Genomic DNA, 22,619 nt, shown 5'->3' on the forward strand with positions numbered 1-22,619 from the left:
TCTTAAAAATGTACAAACCAGACTCCAAATGAAGTCTGACCAGGATAGTGGGACTATCAGTCAACTAATAAACAAGCATTTATGAAGTGCCAAAGACTATATTGAGAGACAGAATTCCAGAGATTAAAAGGAAACAGTTCCTATCCTCGAGGAGCTTAGGTGCTTAAGAAGATGTTTACCGAAGACCACCTGTATGATCTTGGGCAATTTACAACATGTCTGGGCTTCACTTCCCTCATCTATAAAATGATGAAGTTAACTTCATGCCCATAAAGTTTCCTTTTACCTCTGCATTTTTTACTTGTGAACCCATACATCATTTGACATCATCTGTAAAGTGATGGACCTGGATGAGATTATTTTAAGGTCCCTTAAACTTCTAAATTTGTGGTTCTTCAGTTTTAAAGCCTGGGGGCTCAAAACCTTCCTTCTAATTATCCAAAGATCAACCCCCAAAACATTTCCTCTACTCTGACTCACACTTCTCCAATGCCCCCACTGGTCCTGATAACTTGTGCACATTTCTCTCTCTTTGCTTCCTCACAAAATCTCTGTTCTCTGCCCATATAAACTCTGCTTACAATACCTCTGTCACCAGAATCAAATTTCTAATCCATTAGTGATGAGATCAAAAGAAAGCCCTGATATTTTCTGATGGCCCAGAAGGTAATTCAGGGCAGCTGTGAGCCCTGTCCAGCCCCATATACAGCTGCCATCTCTCCAGTCTATCAATGAGTTTGGTTTGGACCATATGGAGTTTGAGGTACAGATGGATATATATGCAGAAGTACCATTGGAAATAAAAAGTCTGAAGCTCAGGGGGAGAGGCCAGACCTGGAGATCTAGGCTTGGGAATCATTCATCTAGAAGTGATAGTTGAAACTGTGAGAGTGGAGAATATAATCTCTTAGCAAGCGAGAACAGAAGGCTAAGTAGTGAACTTTGGGGAATGCCAACAGTTCGGGTGTGGGAGGAAGAAGAAGAGCCAGATTTTCTAAAATGCCTGAGTCTTTATCCCTGCCTTAGTCAGCAGAGTCTTCTGACCCTGATGGCATCTAACTTTATTGATGGGGCTCCAACATGAACATCTTCCATTCTCTCTGCCCAAGATGGGCAAGGGATATGGAGAAGAGATTTAGTGTTGGGTTGGATCCAAGATATGCCCTGGAAGTCATTCTTTTGAATGAGTCACAGAAATCTGCCGGCTTTTATTGTTATTTTCCTCTTTCCTCTAAAAGCTGAATAGTGGGGGAAATAATCTGGTTAATGAGAGTTAGCAGTAGCCAAATACCAATGAATTACAGAAGCACCGTAGAAAAGCGGAGAGAGCCCTGGATTTGGAGTCAGAAGACTTGACCTCAAAGCCTGTCTGTGACACTTATTACCTTTGTGACTAACTTCCCTGGGTTTCAATTTACTCATCTGTGACACTAGATTAGGGAGGTCTTTGAAATTCCTTCTAACTAGATCTATTTGAAGTCTTGGAAGGCTTATTTAATGGTCACCAAGAATTCAGTCCAGACTGAAGGCAAAGCCATCTCATCAGGGCAACCTGTGTGGATTTGTTGGGTTCCCCTTTCTTCCATGAGGAGATTGGAGGCTGTGGACATTTGGGGGATTCGAACACTTTCCATGATGGTGGATCATCCACTTACTGAGAATCAGACAATCAACAGTTCGTTTTGTAAAGTTTTTCTAGTGATTTAGTGGGCATTAAGGACAGAGGGGTGGATGGACAGGAAAAGACCTCCAGAAGATCAGAGTTGAGTTAGGTCCTATGGAAGGAATCCAGAGAAGTTAAGAGATAGAGGTGAGAAGGCAGAGCATCCCAGGAATGGGGGAGCATCATCTATGAGAACAGCCCATAGAGCAATAAAGCTGGATCAATAGAGAACATGGGGAGGGGGCTTAAAAGATTCCCATTGTTCAATAGCAGGGCTGTGGGAAGAGCCTAGAGAGCCAAAGAAGCCAGGGAGCAGCATAGGAGCTGAAGTAGAGGAACTGAGGCAGCTGCCGCCAGGGAGAGCCTGAGAGGCAGCCCCTTGGCGTGATCTCCCAGCTAGCAGGATGGAGGGAGCCACAGAGATTCCCATACAGATGCTAAGAATTTGAAAAATGCAACAAAGATTGACCAGATTGCTCCTTTTTTCTCCCCAAAGTGCTAAATTATATTTCGGTGGGAATGAATGCCCAGCTCTTCTGGGAAGTCTTGAGGCACAGAGCCAAGGTCCCTCTGATTCAGACAGTGTGTAGCATGCCTGTAGCTCATGCAGATGAATGGTGGCTGGGGGCAAGGACTGATTTGGGGCTGGGAGGGGAGACTGTGGGCCTTGGACTCAACCTCGTCTTTCCCGCTACAGTGGAGGTCTACAACTGCGCCATGGGGAGCACAGACTGTTCCCAGTGTATGGGCAGAGAGGACCTGGGTCACCGATGCATCTGGAACGACGGCTGCCGGCTGAACCACCAGCCCCAGCCAGGCATTGCCATCTGCCCTGCCCCAGAGATCAGGAAGGTGAGTGGAGGTACTCATGCATGTGCACATGCTCATACACATTCCCCCATACACACATGATCATATACCACACATACATACATGTACACCATACTACACCACACACACCACAGACACACTTCTGCACATTCTTACCCACACATATACACACAGAATATCCTGATACTTTAATTTATAAGAAAAATACTAGATTTGAAGTCAAAGGACCTAGATTTAAATTCCCAAACTGCTTTTTTTTTCCCCTTTTTTTTAGGTTTTTGCAAGGCAAATGGGGTTAAATGGCTTGCCCAAGGCCACACAGCTAGGTAATTATTTAGTGTCTGAGGCTGGATGTGAACTCAGGTACTCCTGACTCCAAGGCCAGTGCTCTATCCGCTGCACCACCTAGCTGTCCCCTCAAACTGCTTTTTAAAAAGTGTAGACAGGTAGATAGCACAGTAGATAAAGTGTTGGACTTGTAGTTAAGAAAACCTGAGTTCACATCCTGCCTCAGACACCTCCTAGCTTTGTTACCCTGAGCAAGTGTCTCTCTGTCTCCCTCTCCATCTCTTTTTCTCTCTGTCTTTGTTTTTCTCTGTTTCTGTCTCTGCCTCTGCCTTGGTCTCTGTGTATGTGTGCGGGAGTCTCTCTCTTTCTCTCTCTGTGTGTCCTCTGTCTCTCTTTGTGTTTCTGTGCATCTCTCTCTCTCTATGTCTCTCTTTATGTCTCTTTGTCTCTTAATTCTGTTTCTCTGTCTCTCTATGATCTCTTTATCTCTGTCTCTCACATATACACACACATACATTCTCCCACATTCACCCATACCTATATGTACCTCAGTTTCCTTATCTGTAGAGTGCAAATAAAAATAGCCTCTACCACATAGACTTGTTGTGAAGATCAGATGAATTGTCATACTTAAAACACTTTGAAAATCCTCAAATCTCTATACTACTCTGAAGTAGAAAACCCCCTACATCCCGTTAAGCAAATCATTTCATTTCTCTTTGTATCACATTCCTCTTCCCTATAATGGGGCTGGGGTGGGGTGGGGCAGGTCATGATTCCAGAAGAGCCCTGAGAAAGTCTACTGCTCACCTTCTGTCAAAGGAGACAGAACCAAGATGCAGGATAAGACTCCTTTGCGGGTGTGGCCAACATGAGAATTTATTTTATTTGACTCTGCTTTTTATAAGGATTTAGGGTCTTTTATTTTTAGATGTGAAAAGGTAGAATAGAGAGAAAAAGAAATGTTTGATAATTGGGAAAATAAAATTTAACTTTAGAGAATTTGTTAAAAAGAAGATGGAATTAGGTGGACTTTTGGGTCCACTCTATCGCAACCTACCTATGGTTCATTGGTCTTCTTGTCTTTAACATACATCCCCTTCCAGATCTGAGTCTTATGATGCCCTGGTACATTTGTGCATCTATATCTTCACACACAATTTTTCTGGTATATTTGCAAAATCGATAAATTCCTGCAATGCAAGCCATTCCTGTAGATTGATCAATCACTCAACAGAAATGCATTAAACATCTATTATGTGGGCTACAAAGGCCAAAATGCAACTATCCCTACCCTCAAGAGGCTTATATTCTCTTAGTGGATATAGGGTCTTTATGTACACATACAATAAATGTATATACTCATTCATTCACTATATATTTATGAAGCACCTACTGTATGCCACATGTGCTAGGTGTGGGGAGACAACAAGAGACCAAGATAGTCCTGCCCTCAAGGAGCTTACCTCTAGGTCTCACATAGAGAAAGACAATCCCCAACCTCAGACACTTAATCATTACCTGGCTGTGTGGCCTTGGGCAAGTCACTTAAACCCACTGCCTTGCAAAAAAAATTGCAAAAAGAAAGGCAACCTGGGACTCGGGATGGAGTGTTCTACTTGTGGTCCAGAATGTGGGCTTCCAATTCTGCATCAGAAAGCCACCAGCTCTTTGACCCTGGACAGGTCACTTCTCTCTGGCCCTCAGCTGCCTCAGGTTAATAGCAATACTGCTCCCTCCTTCACAGACTGATGGAAGAGGAGTGAATACACAGGCATTTTGCTAATTATTTAAGTCCTTTCTCTGCGTCTGTCACAATCATCGACCCTGTGACCTGTGCATCCCAGACCTTCCTGACCCCAGCCCCATTTCCCCATTCCCCCATTCCCTGCCTTGGCAACTGCTCAAAACTTCATCATTCTGTTCACTTGGTGTCCCTGGCAGATCGAGCCCCTGAGTGGCCCCCTGGAAGGGGGGACCCTTCTGACTATCCGTGGGAAGAACCTGGGTCGTAGATTCAGCGAAGTAGCTCACAGCACCTGGATCGGTGGCGTGGCCTGCGAACCCCTCCAGAGCAGATATGTCGTCTCTGAGGAGTGAGTACAGGGCGGGCGGGGGGGGGGGGGGCTGATGGTCTCAGACACTGGTCCTCCTATCTCACCCTTGCAAATCCTAGATGGTGGAGCTGGAAGGAATTTGGGACCACCTAGTATATTGATCAATCACTCACCCCATCAGATGAGGAAATTGAGGACCAGAAAGAAGTCCCTCTTCCAGAATCACACACCAAATTGTCAAAGAGAGGCAGGGAACCCAGGCTTCCTGAATTCCAGGGCAATGCTCCTTCTGTTACAGAATATTGTGGCTGGCATGGAAAAACTCTTTAACTACTCACTTAGGGCTTCCTGGGGAAATTCAACAAGTATTTATTTATAAAATGCCTACTATGAGTCCAGTCTTGTGCCTGGACGTTAAAGGGTAGGAGTGGCGGGGAAGACAAGAGATGCTTAAAGGGGAAATGCATTATCTCTGGAGTCAGAGGACTTTGAGTCAAATCTAGCCTCTGATACTTAATACCTGGATGACATTTCACCTCCCCAGGTCTCAATTTCCTCATCCGTAAAATGAGAAGGTTGAACTAGATATCACCTCCAAGGTTCTGTATCTTTAAGCCCAAGATGGTCCTTGCTCTCAAGGAAGATACAGACTAATTGGGGGTCCAAGAAGTGCAGCAATTTATCATGCAATGAGCATTCTATTTGGAGGCAATGAACCTGGGTTCAAATCTTGACTCTGCTGCTTATTCCCTTAAACAAATTTCTTCTTTCTCTGGGTCTCAGTTTCTAGTTCTTAAAACAAAAGCCTGGACTTAGGTTTTCTTGAAGATCCTTTCCAGGTGTTTATCCTACCCAAGTAGCAAAAGGTCTGGTGTGGACAGGAAGTTACTGCAGGTCAGAGAAGGATGAGATTAGTCAGGGATGGAGTGACCAAGGGACGCTTCATGGAGGAGGTGCTATTGGAGCTAGGCCTTGATGGTTAGGTAGGATTTTCTTGGAAGAAGACATTCCATGTAAGATGATGAGCTGGAGCAAAAATATAGGCTAAGTGGGAGATAAACAAGATGTTTAGGTGGGTGTGGCAGATGGCAACAGAGAGACTGGCATTTCTATAGCCACCAATTCTATCTTTGTAGGAACTGGATTTGGCTTAAGATGATAGAATACGTACCTCTTCCTGGCCAAGCAATTATAATGCGGAATCAAGATCAGTGGGAACTGAGGCCAGGACTGGGGAGTGTCAGACCTGTGTACCTCCCAGCCCCAGATAAGTTATGGACTCAGCAGTGACTTTTTGTGCAGCCACAATGGTCAACCTTGTTATTTGTCATTACCCACCACCCTGTTTGTGTCCATCACCTCTGGTCCCTTTGGTGGTGTCTGGGAGCCTGGAGACCCCACATCACCCTCTATTATTCCAGGGGAAGCAAGTGGAACTGAGGAGAGAAACAATTGTTCAGCTACAATAGCATCTTCTCCCTTTGGACTGATTGGGATTCCAAAGGAGATGCTTCTTACCCTTCCTTATTGGCTTCTTCTTTTCATCAGGATCGTTTGCTGGACTGGCCCATCGCCTAACCCCTTTTCTGATGTCGTAACAGTTAATGTGAGCAAGGAGGGGAAGTCAAGGGAACGCTATTCCTATGTGGTAAGAGTCTTCCTGGATGATCCAATGCCTATCCCACAAGGTCCTGCCATGCATATCTCTAACCAAGATGTTCTGAGAAAGGGAGAAGGGAAGAAAAAATGTGTGCCAGATAAACATTATCTCATTTGATAATGGGATGGTAGGATATGGGAAAGGGGATGTCATTTCATTTCTCCTTCCTGGTTCCAGGTTTCTGAAGGTGTAGAGCAGGCAAAAAGATGAGACTCTCGTTGACTTAACCCTTTGGCCCTTAACCATTTATTCTATCAGTAAATTGGATGCCAATGAGACTGTGTGGTCCACTGCTTAAAATATTTCAATAATTCTAAGATTTAAATAAATTCAACATTCATTAAGAGTCAAAATGATACAGTTTCAGGTTCTGCCTCTGACACACATTGGCTGTGTGACCCTGAGTAAGTCACTCTACCTTGTTTGCTTCAGTTCCCTCAATTGGATATATGACCCTGGGTATGTGAAGTCACATCTATGAGCCTCTCTGTAAAATGAGAATATTGAACTTAAAAGGCTCTATGGAGTCAAGGAATCCAAATCTCTGATCCTATCATAAAATGAAAAAGAATAGACCTTGCTTTCAAGAAACTTATATTCTAAAGATGAAGTGAAGAGATGGGATACAACACATAAACCAATGAATAAGAAAGAATGAGATGCTTTGAGACTAGAGAGATCTCTAACAATCAGGGAAATTGAGAAAGGTTTCATGGAGGAGGGGTATCCCCGCTGAGTTCAGGGTTGTAGTTACTGATTCTACCAATGAAGTCCCTGACCCTGCCGCTAATAAGAACCTGCTCTTGGGGAATGATTATGGCCAAAACATTCATGACCCCAGCCCCACCCAATGTTGAGCCTCTAGGCTGGTCCTCAGATGGGGGGGGGGGGTGATGTGGTCTATCCCTGGGCTAATTCAGGGTGAGATGTCAAAGACTCTGAGAATGGCAAAAGTAGAAGGATCTCAGATGACGTTGAGTTTAACCTCCTCACTTGACAGAAGAAGAAACTGAGGCCTCAGAAAAACATCTCATGGGGAACACTGATATTCCCCCTTTGGAAAATAATCTTCTAATCTTTAACCAAGGTTTACTGACAGGTGGGGTTTTCATACCTGTGCTTAGTGCTGTCTATGATAGCAGGGAGAGGAGGTGGGAAGGAAAGGGAAGAGGAGGCCTAGTAGTACCTATCCTGAAGGAGCTTGGGGTCTAGCTAGGGAGCCGTGGGTTAGCAGCAGAAAACCATTCCAGAAGAAGGCAAGAGGAGATTTATGCCCTTTGTGTGCACCATTAGAACAGGGCTCTGACCTGATTGGCACAGAGGGGAGAGCCCTCTGCAATCTGGTGCCAGTGTGTGGGGCAGACTGTCAGGAGTCAGCAAGGGCGAGAAAGGCAGGGAGAGTGAAGACTTCCCTGGAGCAGTCAGGGAAGGAAGCTTCACCTGAGAAATCCTTCATGCTCCTGAAGAAAGGTGGAGGCAAAGCCCAAAAATAAACCAAAGACTGGAGAAAGGAAAGTTGGGAGTTGTTCTCATATTAACTGAGAAATTGGCAAGAGGTATGACTAAGTCTAGTAGATAAGAATGTTTTCTCTCCTCTTATCCCTTTCTGTTTCTCCCTTTTGCTTCTCTTCTTTCTCTTTTTCTTTTTCCTTCTCGCCTCTTTCTTCTTCTCTCCTCGCCTCCTTTCCTCTCTTCCTTTTCCTTTTCTTTCCTTTCCTCTTTCTTCTCCCCTCTCCTCTCTTTCTTCTCCTGTGTTCATTTTCCCCTCTTCTCTCCTGTTCTTTTTTATTCTGCCTTTTTTCTCTTTAACATTGCTCTTTTCTTTCTCATTCCCTACCTTTGTCTCCCTTCTCCCCTTCCCACATCTCTTTCTTTTCTTCTATATTTCTCCCTCTTTTTGATATTCTTGCTTGCCTCTCCTGTTTTCTTCACATCCCTTTTTCTTTCTTTTTCATGATTGTTCTCTCTCTCTCTCTCTCTCTCTCTCTCTCTCTCTCTCTCTCTCTCTCTCTCTCTCCCCCTTTCCCTCACTTTCCTCTCCTCTTCCTCCCTCTTTCTTATTCTGTGCACTCTTCTCTCATTGCTTCCTCCTCACTGAATTCCTACAATCCTTGTTCTCTTCTTCCCTTCCCTTTCCCCATCCTCATCCTTCCTGTTCCTTCCCCTTTTCTTTCTCTCCTAATTAGCTTCCAGTTGTTTATTCCATGGAGCCAGATGTTGGTCCAAAGGCTGGAGGCACCAAAGTGACTATCCGAGGGAGTGATCTTGGAGTTGGATCTGAACTTCAGGTCCTGGTCAATGGCACCAAAGAGTGTTTGAATCTTGTGTAAGTGTTGGGACTAAGGTGGGTTGGACAGGGCTGGGTGATCTCAGAGGAGGCGTCTGAATCCAAGTTGGGTAGGAGACTGAATTTCCTTGTAAGCCATTGGATAGGATACTACTGGCAGCAAGTTTGAGCCCATGACTCCTTCAAGGACTTTTTAAAGAAGGGGATTTCAGTGAATATGCCAGACCATAAACTAGACAGCTCCATCCACTGGGGTGCAACCCATACAGAATTAATGATGGAAATTTCCTGCACTTCAAAAACATTACCCTTTAACCTGTTCCTGGGGTATGCTTTCTGAGCTAGAAAAGACTGATTATGAATATACAAAGCATTTTGAGATCCCCTGTATTCATTCAGTCATTAACTCACTCACCTAATAAATATTCATTAAGCACCGACATTCTCCCCAATGGCCTTCAGTTAATCACCAAGTCTTCATTGAACATCTCTCATATTTCATTCCCTGTGCTTTGTGTGTTTAGGAGACAGGAAAAAAGAAAATACAGGGCCTGCCCTCAAGAAACTTATAGTCCAGAAGCTGAGATCTGCTTCTGTATGACCACAGTATGATTCAGAGCATCATGCTGGCTAGGCGCTTAGGAAGACCTAGCAACTTGCAATCAGGTCCAAAAAATGGTCTGGTATGGGGGAGAAGTGCCCTTAGGGTTCAAGAGGAGAGACATTGGAGATTGAGGTAGTCTGAGAAGGCTTCATAGAAGAAGAGGAAGAACACAAACTGGGTAGGATTTGGATGAGTTAGAATTAAGGCAATGAAGAGAGGTAGACCTTAGAATGTACTGGAAGTTAGAGGGAAACCTAACCTGAATCAAGTGAGAGAGAAGGAAGGAGAAGGTTGAATAGATAAGATGGGGTCATATTGGGGAGAATCTTAAATGGTCGGGTTGGATGTAGTAGTCATTGGACCACCAGTGAGACTTTCATACTAGAAATTCACAGAACAAAAAGGAATCTTGGGAATATTAATTTGGTGGTGGCATGAGCAGGATGGTTCAATGGGAGAGAGCAGATCTGGAGACTCTAATTAGAGAATCCTAGGTATGAGATGATGGCGTCTAAGATGAGGAATAGGAGGAAAGGATTGAGATGATGGTGTCTAAGGTGACGAAGAGGGAGGAAAGCAGGTGGGGAATCCTGTTGCTTTCCCAATGCTACCCCAATCATGGCCCCCTCTTCGCACCAGATTCAGTAGCTCTCCCTAGGCTGGATCAGGTTGGTCCCTGGGAATCAGGAGAGAGCAGACGATAGTCGGTAGCATGTCAGCCAGCTCTGCCCAGAGCTCATTCAGTAGCCCTGGTCTCTCCCACAGCCGCACGGACAGCACCATCACCTGCACCATGCCAAGAGGAGAGCTGCTGGCCACTGTCCGTGTCTGTGTACACTTTGAGAACAAATCCTGCATAAGCAGCAACATCACCTTTGACTACATGAGGGATCCCATCATCACGGCCATCAGTCCCAGAAAGAGCCCGGTCAGGTGAGCACCCCCTCCCCCTCCCCCCAGCCTTCCTCAACCCATGACCTCCCTCCCCCCCAACCATTTCATTTTTATCCTGCCAGCATCAATTTGCATCACATAATTACCAGCTCTGATCTCAGAAGATGCTCTGTCAAAGAATCAGTGCAGCTGAGGAGTATTAAAATTCAATGGTGCCAACATGCCCAGAAAATGTTAAGCCAGTCACCTTAACCCTATGCCTTGTGGAGAGAGAAGGGGAGGCAGGGAAAGCCCGGGCTGAAGGAGTCATGAAGCCCACCTGCAGCCAAGAGGCCGGGGCTCACACTCAGGCAGAGCTAGGTGCCAGGCAGAGCTAAGTGCCGGGTAGATCAGGCCCCTCTTGATTTTCCTGGGTGACCCTCTGAGAATAGAAGTGGCAAAGCCTATGTGACAGAGGAGTCCCTAAAGTAAAACTTGTGAGAAAGAAAGAGTCAGAAAAAGGAAGAGAGATGGAGAAATGGAGGGAAAGAGAGCTGGGGACAGAGAGAGACAGAGGGGAGGAGAGAGAGCGAGACAGAGATGGAGATGGAGAAACAAACTAAAGAAGGAAGGAAGAGTCAGAGACAGGGAAAGACAGGGAGAGAGACAGGTGAAGTGGAAAGACAGGGAGAGAAAGACTGACAGACAGGCAGAGATAGAGAGGGAAGAAGAGAAAGAGGCAGATTGAGATGGAGAGGCAGAGGGAGGAAAGGAGAGAATGAAGAGAGAAAAAGAGAAAGAAATGGAAATCAAGAGACAGGGAGGGAAAGAGAAACAGGCACAGAAAGGCAGAGGGAAGGAAAGAGAGATGAAGATGGAGAGAAAGAGAGACACACACGGTAGGGGGACAGAGAGACACAGGCAAGGAGAGAAGGAGATGGAGATAGAGAAACAGTGAAGGAACGAAGAGAGTCAGAGACAGGGAAAAGGGAGGGAGCGAGACAGAGGAGATGGGAAAACAGGGAGAGAAGGAGAGAGAGACAGGGAGGGAAAGAAAGACATGAGATGGAGTAAAAGAGTGAAAAAGAAAGTCAAACGTGTAAAAAGGAGGGAGAGAGACATGAGATGGAAAGAGAGGGAGAGAGAGACAGAGAGATACAGAGAGGAGAGAAAGAGACACATTGAGATGGAGAAACAGAAGAAGGAAGAGAAGGAGAGAGACAGGGAAGAGGGAGAGAGAAAAAGAGATGGATAGAGATGGAGAGGCAAAGGGAAGGAAGGAGAGAGGGAAAAAAAGAATTAGAGATCAAGAGACAGAGGGAGGGAAAGAGAGAGACACAGGCACAGAGGCAGAGGGAAGGAGACAAAGAAACAGATGGAGATGGAGAAACAGAGGGAGGGAAAGAAAAACATAGATGGAGATGGAGAAACAGAGGGAGGGAAAGAGAATCAGAGACAGGGAAGAGAAGGAGATAGGTAGGGTTGGAGATACAGAGAGAGAACGGGGGAGACAGGGAGAGAAAGAGGGAGGGAAGAAGAGAATAAGGGAGAAAGGGAAGACGTCTTTGCTACTAACTCCTTGGCAGCCTCAGGCAAGTCACTCTATTCTGACCTTCAATTCTATCATCTGTAAAGTAGGGAATAGGCCAGCTTCTCACACATGGTTCAATCAGGCTAGAAATAAGCATTTATTAAGCACCTTCTTTGTGCCAGATCTTTTGCTAGTTCCTATGGATACAAGAACAACCACAAAACAGTCTCTGCCTTTGAGCTTACATTCTTTCAGAGGAGACATATAGAAATTTTAGTAGATGTCAGATATGTACCAAGTCCATGCCAGGTGATTCCTCTGGAGGGCTTGGACAGTTGGCCATCACAGGGGTGGGAAGAGAATTGGATCATGAATAGATAAGCTCCCAAACACATAGAAAGCCCAATAGTCACTGCAATGGCTTGGCTGCTGGGTCTCCCTGCCTAGCCCTGCCTCATGGACAGCAGCCCTTGGGCAGGGCAACCTTGGCACCCTATTTATTTCTCCCCTCGCCAATACACCTAACTTGACAAACCCCAGGTCAGCATATATGGTCATAGATTTAGAGCTGGAAGAAACCTCACACATCATTGTCTAATACCCTCATTTTACAGATCAGGAAACTGAGGCAGAGATTAAGTGACTTGCCAGAGTCACCCAGCTAAGTATCTGAGGTCAGTTCTTCCTGACTCTAAATACAGCAGCCTAACCAAAGAGAAGCTAAGTGGCTGACCCAGGGTCATACTTCCAAGTAAGTGTCAGAGACAGGATAAGCTAGGTCTTTCTTATTTGAAGCTCAATTCCCTATGCATTAGGCAGCACTGTCATTCATTGTAAAGCTGGGATGCCACCATACTTCCCTACCCTGCCCCATCTCATCCCCACTCCTGCACCGTTCCTGTCGGATCATCCCCACCTGTCAAACTCTGCTCTCTCTTTGCTCAGTGGAGGAAGGACCATCACTGTGGAGGGTAGTCGGTTCGACATGGTCCAGAATGTGTCCATGATGGTGAATCACATTGGCAAGGAGCAGACGGTGAGTCAACATGACCAGAAAGTGAGAGATGTTGGGGTGGATGGGAGCAAGGTCAGAAATGGGATGAGAATGGGGGAGACCATGGACAAGAGGAGCCTGAGACGCAGATCCCAGGAGCACAGTGATGAGGCAGGGGAGGGGGAGGGGGAGGGGGAGAAGAGAAGGGACAGATGGAGAATGAGTTTTTCTCATCAAGGAGGAAGTGTGAGAAAAACCAGGCAGCTTTCAGTGTGAGCTGAGTGAAGATGGTTCCCTCATCCTCCTCAGTGTGGGGGATGGGGATGGTACCCTAAAGAGGGGTGATGGAGCCCCTGAGAGACAAACGGGTGTGATTAATATTCTCTGCTGGGATCCATCTTGCCCACTCCAAAGACAGCCTTCTCATCTTATCTCTGATTCAGGGCAGCCAAAGCTGCAGATCCTGGGCCTTCTCCTCTTCCTCTTGGTCCCTATCTCATCCTTTTGATCTGTATTTCTATTATCTGCTTTAATATTCCTTTTTCTCTGTCTTGGTGTCTCTATGTGTGTATCTCTGTGTGTTTCTATGTGTTTTTTTTCCTTCTGCCTTTCTCTGTGTCTCTCTGTGTCTCTATCCTTGTGCCTGTCTACCTTTCTCTGCCTCTGCAGGTCTCCCAGTCTTTGTCTCTCTGTCTGTACCTCTTCCCCAACTCTTTTTGTTTGGTTGGTTGGTTTGGGGGGGGGTGGATTTGCAAGGCATTAGGGTTAAGTGACTTACCCAAGGTCACACAGCTAGGTAATTATTGTCTGAGGCTGGATTTGACCTCAGGTCCTCCTGACGCCAGGGCCGGTGCTCTATCCACTGTGCCACCAAGCCGCCCCTCCCCCAACTCTTCCTAGCCTCACCAAAATATTGACCTGTTTCTTTCTCTCCTCCAGCTCTGCAAGGTTCTTAATTCTACCCTAATCACCTGCCCCTCCCCTAGTGCCACAGCCAACAAGTCGGCACCCGTGAACTTTTTCATCAATGGGCAACCCTACGAGGATGAGCAGGTGGCCATGGAAGACCCTGGAGAGCCTAAGAATATGCTCCCCAGTAGCAGATTCAACCTGGACTATCTGCCTGACCCCCAGTTCTCCACTGCCAAGAGGGAGAAATGGATTAAACACCACCCAGGGGAGCCTCTCACCCTGGTCATCCATGTGAGCAACAGTGCGACTTACAGGGACGGAAGGGAGAGTGACCTAGGAGTGGTCATTGGGAGGGAGGGAAGGCTGCAGGTGGCAGAGAGAACCCTGAATTTAACTGGGATATCGGACAACTCATTTCCTTCTTAGACCTCAGTTTTCTTTTCAGTTCTTGGACTTTCAGGATCCTTTCAGGCTCCCCATTGATGACCCTGTCATCCTTTTAAAGATTCCAAAGCCTGAAATATTCAGCCACAGATGGAGACTAGCAACCACACCATCAGTTTGCCAGAACAGTAACCCCCTTTGAGACCCCCAGAATCCTCAGTTCTGCCCCCAGGACTCCTGGGGCCTGCAGAGTTGTTTGCCTCCTCTAACAGAACAATGCTCTGCCTCCCCTTGGCAAGACACATGCTCCACAGCAGGGATGGCCACGCTCTCTTGGTTGGCCCTCCTAGAGAACAGATGGCATAGATTTATCCTCTGACCAGCCTGGGGTTAGAGTCAATTCTCTGAGGCCAGGGATTCGACTGAACCAAGAGTCAGGCTGCAGTTGGGTTAAGGGTGACTATGTGGCCCTCAGAAACAGTCCTAAGGAGCATCCCCTGGAGGTTGAGGGCATCTTCTGGGATCCACGGCTACCCTGGCACACCTATCTATGCAGTTGACCTTCACAGGCACCCCACCCGGGACCAGAAACAGAGATCCATTATGGGAACTGCCCTCACCCTTCACAAATGCTGTGCCCACATTGGTGCCAGCTGGCCAGGGCAAAAAAGCCAAGGAATTCTCCAAGGCCACACGAACAGGAGACAGAATCAGTTCTAATAAGGAAGCCAGCACTCCTTGCTGCCCCCCCCCCCAAGCCTGGTTACTCCTCAGCCAGTCCAAGTCCAACAAGCAGGGTTCTTGGTTCTTTGCCATAAGGGGAGGACAAGGGTATTATTTTGCCACCCTTAACCCACCTGGCCAAGAGGTCAAAAACAGAGCAAAATCCGAGAGAAGAAAAAATAGGCAGATGGTGGCCCTGAGGGGAGCAGGGAAGAGGGAGGCCTCTAAATTGCTTTTGGTTTGACTCAGGGATTGGGTCCCCTCACTCCGGGGTGGGGGCTCAGAGAGCAAGGCCTAATGGGGCCTGGGACTCAGCAAAATTCTAAGATTATAGATCTAGGGCTACATGGGACTGCAGAGGCCATCTAGTACAACCTTCCTCATTTTATAGATCAGAGAACTGAGACCCAGGGGCTAAGGGGCTAAGTGACTGACACACAGGCAGTAATTATCATACAGGATTTGAATTCAGCTTCTCTAACTGTAGAGGCAGCTCATGCTTTCTATTGTTTCCCAAGTCAGGAGACCCTACCTTGTGGGACTAGCCCTGCCCCCTAAATAGTAAGAACCTTGGAAAAGTCACATAAATCCATGGTACAATAATGCCTTTCATCTTGGAAAGCAGGGATTGGATAAGGTGAAGTTTCCCTCAGTTCCAAGGGTGACTTACTTCCTCTCCATGAACCTCATTTTCCTTATAAATTAAGGGATTAGACTAGACATCTCTAAAATCCCTTCTTATCTTATTGGTGACCCTATGGTTTTTTAAATCTCTATAGCACCAAGAAAGAATACAATATCATAGTTGGAGAGCTGACTCTGGAGCTGGGAAGATGTATTCAGGTCCTACCTGAGACACATTCTGAATTGTGTGACCCTGCTCAAGTCCCTTACCCTCTCAGTGCTCTAGGCCAACTATGCGCCCTTGAGCCCACCTAGCCCCCTTCCTCGGTTATGTATGGTCAATGAACTAAGAATGATTTTTCCATCTTTAAATAAAGTTTCACCATATTTGTTTAATACAATTTAGTTAGCATCTATTATTGAATTTAAACATAAAAAGTTCAAAGTGATATCTTCCTTGAAAAGTGCCATATATCAATGAAAGGTCAGTCCTTATTTCCTGTTCTGATAACACTAAAAATTATGAGCCTGTGGCTGGCTAATGTTGTGATACTTTACTTATAGTCTCCCTCCAAATAGAGTTATTTGTCTGGATATTTCTGGATATTTGTGACTCACCTCCCTCTCCCTCTCCCTCTCCCTCTCCCTCTCCCTCTCCCTCTCCCTCTCCCTCTCCCTCTCCCTCTCCCTCTCCCTCTCCCTCTCTTCTTCCTTCTTCAAATCAGAAAGAACATGACAACCTGGGTCTGGAGTGTCACGAATATCAAGTGAAGGTTGGCCAGATTTCCTGTGAGATCCAGATTGTCTCGGACAGAGTTATTCACTGCTCAGTCAACGAGTCCCTGAGCACCTCAGAGGGGCACCTGCCCATCACGGTGAGGCCCCTTGACCTAGGAGAGAAATGGGAGACCGTGCTATGCAATGGGGAGGGTTGGATTATGAGATTGGTATCTGCCTACCAAAGGTAGAGATAGACCAAATGTCCCCTCCTCATCCTGGACCTCTCATGAAAAACCCTGACCCCAACATTTCCAGGAGGGGCTTTGATGCCCTACTGGACCCCCAAAATACATGAGTTGTCTCTTTCCCCTGGGATATAATGCCATCTGGGGTGTTATGGTATGGCTGGGGTTTCCCCATTGGTCATCTTAGGGATGAAGAGAAGGGTCCAGTGGACACTGAGTGGGCCTACTGAAGCAGACAGAAGAGGAGACAGACAGACAGACAGAAATGGACAGAGAGACAGAGAGAGAGAGACAGAGAGGGAGAGAGAGAGAGAGAGAGAGAGAGAGAGAGAGAGAGAGAGAGAGAGAGAGAAAGTTCCTATTCTTTGTATTATTTGTATTGTTTGGTTGTTATCGGTGTGGAGAATCGCTGGTGTCCCCTTCCCTCGACGCTCACATAGTTCCATCAGGTGCCATGACACCTCCCTGTGAACAGAACCTGAGACCTTCTTCCTCTTCTCCCTCTTTGCCCACTTATAAATTCCTTCTGTGACCTTGAAAGGGTATTTTAAAGCTCAGTGCCTCAGTTGTCTTTTTTTGTATAAAAAGGGGTACCCAGTTTAGTGGAAAGAACAGGATTTGAAGTCAGAAAATTTGCATTTAAACAAAAGAAGATCTTTTGGGTTAAAAATCTTAGTTAAGTGACACAATGGAGGGAGAACTGGATAGGGAGTCAAAAAGACCTGAGTTCAAATTCTTCCTCAGATACTTACTAGTGTGACCCTGGGCAAGGCACTTAACTGCTCTCAGAACCTACCCTCATCTGTAAAATGAGAAGAATAATAGTATACTAAGCAGTGTGAGGATCAAATGAGATAGTATATGAAGTCCTTTGTGAACCTTATGATTAGTTGATAGCTGTATGAATTCAGGAAGGTTGTCTCTTCTCTCTGGGACTCACTGTCTTCATCTTCAAAAGAAAAGTGTTGGTTTAGATTATCTCTAAAGCTCTCTAAATCCTACAATCAACCTCATATGCCTCATAGGGCTGTTTTAGGATCAAAGAAAACCTTGATTTTAGAATCAGAAGGGGATTTTAAAGGCCATCCATTCCAAAGTCCTCATTTTATAGATGAGACTGAGGCCTCAAAGTGGTGAAGCCACGTGGCCAAAATTTACCCATAATGGAACTGAAAATGATTTTTACCATCCTCATCATTGGGTAGTAAGCAAGGGTTTAATAAGCACCTACTGTAGGCAAGGGCAATTAGTTGGCACTCCTGGAGTTCAGATCTAGCCTCAGACACATCCTAACCATGTAACCTTGGGCAAGACACCTAACCTTGTTTGCCTCAGTTTCCTCATCTGTAAAATGAACTGGAAAAGGAAATAGCAAACTACTCTAGTATCTCTGCCAAGAATACCCCAAATGGGATCATAGAGAATCAGACAGATTGTAATGACTCCACAACTGCAACCGTGTTTAAAAGGGAATCCAGAAAATGCAAAGACGAGAAAGGAAAACCGTATCTGCTCACAGGGGGCTTACTTTCCTAGGAAAGATTCTGTAGCTATACTATTAGGTCCGGGGAGAGAGGATGAAACAAAGATGCATCACCTGCACTGAACCTTGAAGGGAAGACGAGGATTCTAGGAGGCAGAGGCAAGGCGGGAGGGCATGCTGAGGTCTAAGAGATGATTCGGGTGGATGTATAGAAATTGGAGAGAAGGGATTGAGTTGGGGGAAGGCCAGGTAGTCCACTGTGGCTGGAAGAGAGAGGAAGTGAGAGAGAGTGATGATGTGCAATAAAACTGGACAGGTAAATTGGAGCCAGACTGAGGAGGGCATTAAATGTCAGACTGAGGAGATTTTCTTTCCTCTTTAAGACATGAGAGAACTGTATAAAGTTTTTGTTCAGAGTAGTGACACAGTCGGCCCAGAGGCCTTAGAAAGAAAATGATTTCAGCAGCTGGGCAGACAATTGATTGGAGAAAGGAGCTCCTTGAAGCCAGGAGACCAATTAGGAGGTGATTGCAATGGTCCGGACAAGAGGTGATGAGAGCTGTGAGTGGGAAGAAGTGAACAGATGTGAGAGGTAGCTTCGGATCAAGGGGGCTTGGCGACTAATTGGTACTGGAGTGTGGGAGGGGAGCGATGAGCCAAGAATAGTGGTGAGGCTGGGGACCCAGTGACCAGCGGGGTGGGGAGGAGATGGGGGAGGGGGTTGACAGAAGAAGAAAGAAGACCAATTTCCTTTGGGGAATGTTGTATTTGAGAGGCTGATGGGAAATCTAAGTGATGATGGCTAGCTAGTGAGAGAGTTCAGGAGATGAGAGCTGGATATATAGATCAGAGAATCATCTGAGTAAGCTGGCAGTGTAGATATGGGTGAGATCAGCAAGAGCTATAGTATAGACACAGGGTGCTTAACCTCTGACTTTGTTTATTGAGATGTTGTGAATACGGTATTCCAATATAATTGATTACCTCTGGAATCCTATTTGTTTTGTTTGGTATGTTAAAACTGAGTCTGAGAAGGCTCTGCGGGACTTGCCAAAAGGACTCCTGAATAGAAAGAGAAGAGGAGAGGAAGGGAGGGAAATGGAGGAGGAAGAGGAAAAAGAAGAGAAAGACGAAGAGGAGAGAAAGAGAAGTCTTTTGAGGGTTGGAGATCAGGGTGTGACTCATGATTGAAGAATTGGAGGTCAATAATGAGGGGGGTCACCTAGGTGGCACAGTAAGATAGAGCCCGGAGTCAGGAGGACCTAAGTCCAAATCTGACCTCAGACATTTAATACATAGGGCAAGACACTTACCCCATAGCCTTGCAAAAACTAAAGCAGCTTGGTAGAGGACATAGATAAGCATATTAGAATTTCCAAATCATTTTATGTACATTATGTCAGACCCTCATAACAATTCTGTGAGGTGATTAGAGTTGATATGCCCATTTTACAGATGTGGAAAACTTGAGGCTTAAGAGTAATTCAGCCATCGGACTTATTAGATGACAACAAAGCTGGTTTCCTAATTCCAAGTTTGGCAACCCTTGCTTGAAAGCTTGCTTTAGAAGTTAGACTTGATAATTAATGACAAACCAAACTTTATTATTAGGAAAGCCTTGGACCTTGAGAAACAAAGCACTACAGAACTGGACTTGAAATCATGAAGACTCATATTCAAGTCCTGTCTCCAGTATTTATTAGCTTGGGCAAGTCTCTTAATCTCTCTAAACCTCAATTTCTTCCTCTATAAAATGAGAATCATTATAGTAAATCAGAGGGTTGTTGTGAAACATCAAATGAGACAAAAATCAAACGAAATACTATATAAATAAGGGTTATTCTTGTTCTGGTTCACTGGTTGGGGTCTCAGTGTGTGAGCCTATGTAGAACCAACCCAGGCTTACCACATTGAGGGTCCCTCTCTAGAGCCAAGATCCAAGCGTTAGTTCTCATCACCCTTGGCTCTGCACAGTGAGGAGGATGGGTTGGGGGTGGGGGGAGATGGGAAGCAGAACCTCAGAAGCACCCTTCTATGATGCCTGACTTTTCCTCCAAAGCACAGCTCTGGAGCACACAGTATGACTCCCAGGCTCTGTTTTTGCATTGTCTCCCATACTGGGGCCAGAGCCAGGAGCCAGTTGGAGCTAGGAGCCAGTTTCTAGGTAGCAGTTGAACAAGCCTGGGTACAGACAGGTGTGTGTAGGTGTGTGGGTGCTGTAGGGACCCTTACTGGAAATGGAGAGATGCTCTGGATGCATCTCAAACATCTGAATACCTCAGCAGGTCCAAAAGAAAATTCACTCTCTTTTCCCCCACATCTGCCCCTCTCCCATGATTTCCCTGTCTCTGGAAATGGGGAGAGCATATACACCCCCTGCTCCCCAGCCCCACCTAAGTCTTCCTTCTTCCTGGCAGTGATCACAATGAAGTCCAACACTACTGACCAGTCAGGAGCAGGACCTTCTCCTTCCTCACCAAGCCCTGTACTATGGGAGTAAGCATTAAAAAAAAATCACTTCTTTAACTGTAATACTTACAAGATGCAAGCATCCTCTGTACAGACCTGTAAGGTAATACAAGCACTATTCTTAGAGAATCAGGAAAGATGGAGTACTGGGCTCAAAGAGCCCTGGGTTCAAATCCTGCCTTAGGTACTTCTTTTGAAACTGTTTCCTTATCTGTAGAATGGAGATAATAATTGCCCCCAAGCTCACAGGGTTGTTGTGAAGTGTAGATGTCTGTGTGTGTGTGTGTGTGTGTGTGTGTGTGTGTGTGTGTGTGTGTGTGTTCTATGTCTCATTTTGGAAACGTTCAAGCTCTGTAAATGTCAACTATTATTATTCTGGTATTTGAAAGGCTGATGTGACTGAAATTTAAGAGAGGAGAAGTAACTTGTCTCAGGTTGTCTCTTTAGTAAGTGGCTTAGCAAGTGTGGCTTAGTACATAGTAGGTGCTTAATAAATGTTGATTGATTGATTGTTTGAGCTGAGTCCTGAATCTTGCTCCCTTAACTCTAAATCTTGTATTCTTTCGACTTCCAAGAGGAAAAAATAAAATCTGGCCCATGCCCCCAAGAAGTTAGTGACCTGGGTCAGCTAGGTGGTGCAGTGGATAGAGCATCAGCCCTGGAGTCAGGAGGACCTGAGTTCAAATCTGCCCTCAGACACTTTAATAATTGCCTAGCTGTGTGATCTTGGGCAAGTCACTTAACCCCATTGCATTAAATAAAAAAATTTTAAATGCATTTGATTGAAGAAGTTAGTGACCTGCTTAGAGAGTGTAGCGGAAGGCAGGAGACCTGGGTTCTCCTTTTGGATTCTGCTTCTAACTGACCCAGAGACTTTGCTTTGCGTTTCCTCCTCTGTAAAATGAAAGATGTGGATGGAATGACCCTCCTTTAAATAATTAGAGCTTGATTATGCTAAGTGCCACCAGATGAAGAGTGCTTTGGGTAATAATTGGTGTGGGCATCCAACAAGATAGAGCTCAGGGAAAACTGACGAGAGTCAGGGGGGGATCAGGAAAGAGGCATGGCTTGAAAAAAGAAGATGGGAGTCTTCAGGAATTGGGGGAAATGGGCTCCTACCTGTGGCTGGCCAGCCCTAATCTCTCCAGCCTTCCTGAATCAATTTGCTTCTTGGAGAAGGAAACAGGGTGCAGCATTTCTGCAGAGCTATGGAGTGACTAAGGGAGCCTGGGGAATAGTCTAGTCCCTGCAGGAGAGTGAGTGAATCAGCTCCTATCTGGAAAGCTGTCCCAGCAAGTCACAGACAAGGAGCTGCTTCAGTGACTGTTTTCCCAAGAACGCAGGCAGAGCCCTTGACTAGAAGGCTTGGATCCAGTTGCCAGATTTAGTGTCCCTTGCCTTCCCCCCCCCCACCCGCCCCAATCTTTCCAAAGGTCAGAATTCCCTCTCCAGGACTGGAGGTCTAAGGCTCATCATGTCCCAGGAACAAGGCCCTAAGTGACAAAAGAAGCACCAGTCAACATTGCTAGAGAGAGTTCCTCATCACCACGCTTTCCCTCTAACCATGAAATCCTAACTATAGCCTCCAAAAGGGTAAGAGTGGATTTAGATTTCAGAGGCTTTGAGTGGGGATCCCACCTCTGATGCTTCTGACATAGACCCATACAGTCTCACCCATAGCCTCTGGGTCTATTAATCCCCCCCCAAGTACTTTCTTTTCTTGATAGTATTTTATTTTATTTTATTTACAACTACATGTAAAGATAATTTTAAACATTCATTTTTGTGAGATTTTTGAGCTTCAAATTTTTCTCCTTTCCTTCCTTTCCTCCTTCCTGAGGCAGCAAATAATCCTATATAAGATATACATTTACAGTAATATTAACCAAATTTCCACAAGTACTTTCTTTTCTTAGAGACCAGTGGGGGGGGGGGTGGCTAGGTGGCACAGTGGATAGAACTGTGACCCTGGTCAGGAGGACCTGAGTTCAAATTAGACCTCAGACACTTAATAATTACCTAGCTGTGGACCTTAACCTCATTGCCTTACCGAGAGAGAGAGAGAGAGAGAGAGAGAGAGAGAGAGAGAGAGAGAGAGAGAGAGAAGCAGGGGACTGAGCCATTTGGATATTTAAGTTTCATAATGTTGCCCAGTATCCCAACATCTCTCCAGTCAGCCTACATAGGCAGGCATCACACCACCTGGCCCTAGAAACACACTTCTGAACAATGAGCTCCTCGGATCCACTCCCAAATACCCTTTCTATCTGA

At 45.7% G+C, this 22,619-nt stretch overlaps 1 protein-coding gene across 1 annotated transcript in view; it reads left to right on the forward strand.

The window, feature by feature from the left end:
- PLXND1 (plexin D1) overlaps positions 1 to 22,619 on the forward strand; it is a 200,049-nt gene that overhangs the window by 128,692 nt on the left and 48,738 nt on the right. Inside the window, exons 12-19 of the mRNA XM_074198509.1 lie at positions 2,361 to 2,515; positions 4,727 to 4,878; positions 6,388 to 6,487; positions 8,686 to 8,825; positions 10,156 to 10,323; positions 12,740 to 12,830; positions 13,728 to 13,991; positions 16,157 to 16,306. Of these exons, the coding sequence (XP_074054610.1) occupies positions 2,361 to 2,515; positions 4,727 to 4,878; positions 6,388 to 6,487; positions 8,686 to 8,825; positions 10,156 to 10,323; positions 12,740 to 12,830; positions 13,728 to 13,991; positions 16,157 to 16,306 (1,220 nt within the window). The remainder of the gene's footprint in view (positions 1 to 2,360; positions 2,516 to 4,726; positions 4,879 to 6,387; positions 6,488 to 8,685; positions 8,826 to 10,155; positions 10,324 to 12,739; positions 12,831 to 13,727; positions 13,992 to 16,156; positions 16,307 to 22,619) is intronic.

Source organism: Macrotis lagotis, chromosome 8 (genome assembly GCF_037893015.1).
Source record: "Macrotis lagotis isolate mMagLag1 chromosome 8, bilby.v1.9.chrom.fasta, whole genome shotgun sequence".
Classification (NCBI taxonomy): Eukaryota; Metazoa; Chordata; class Mammalia; order Peramelemorphia; family Peramelidae; genus Macrotis; species Macrotis lagotis.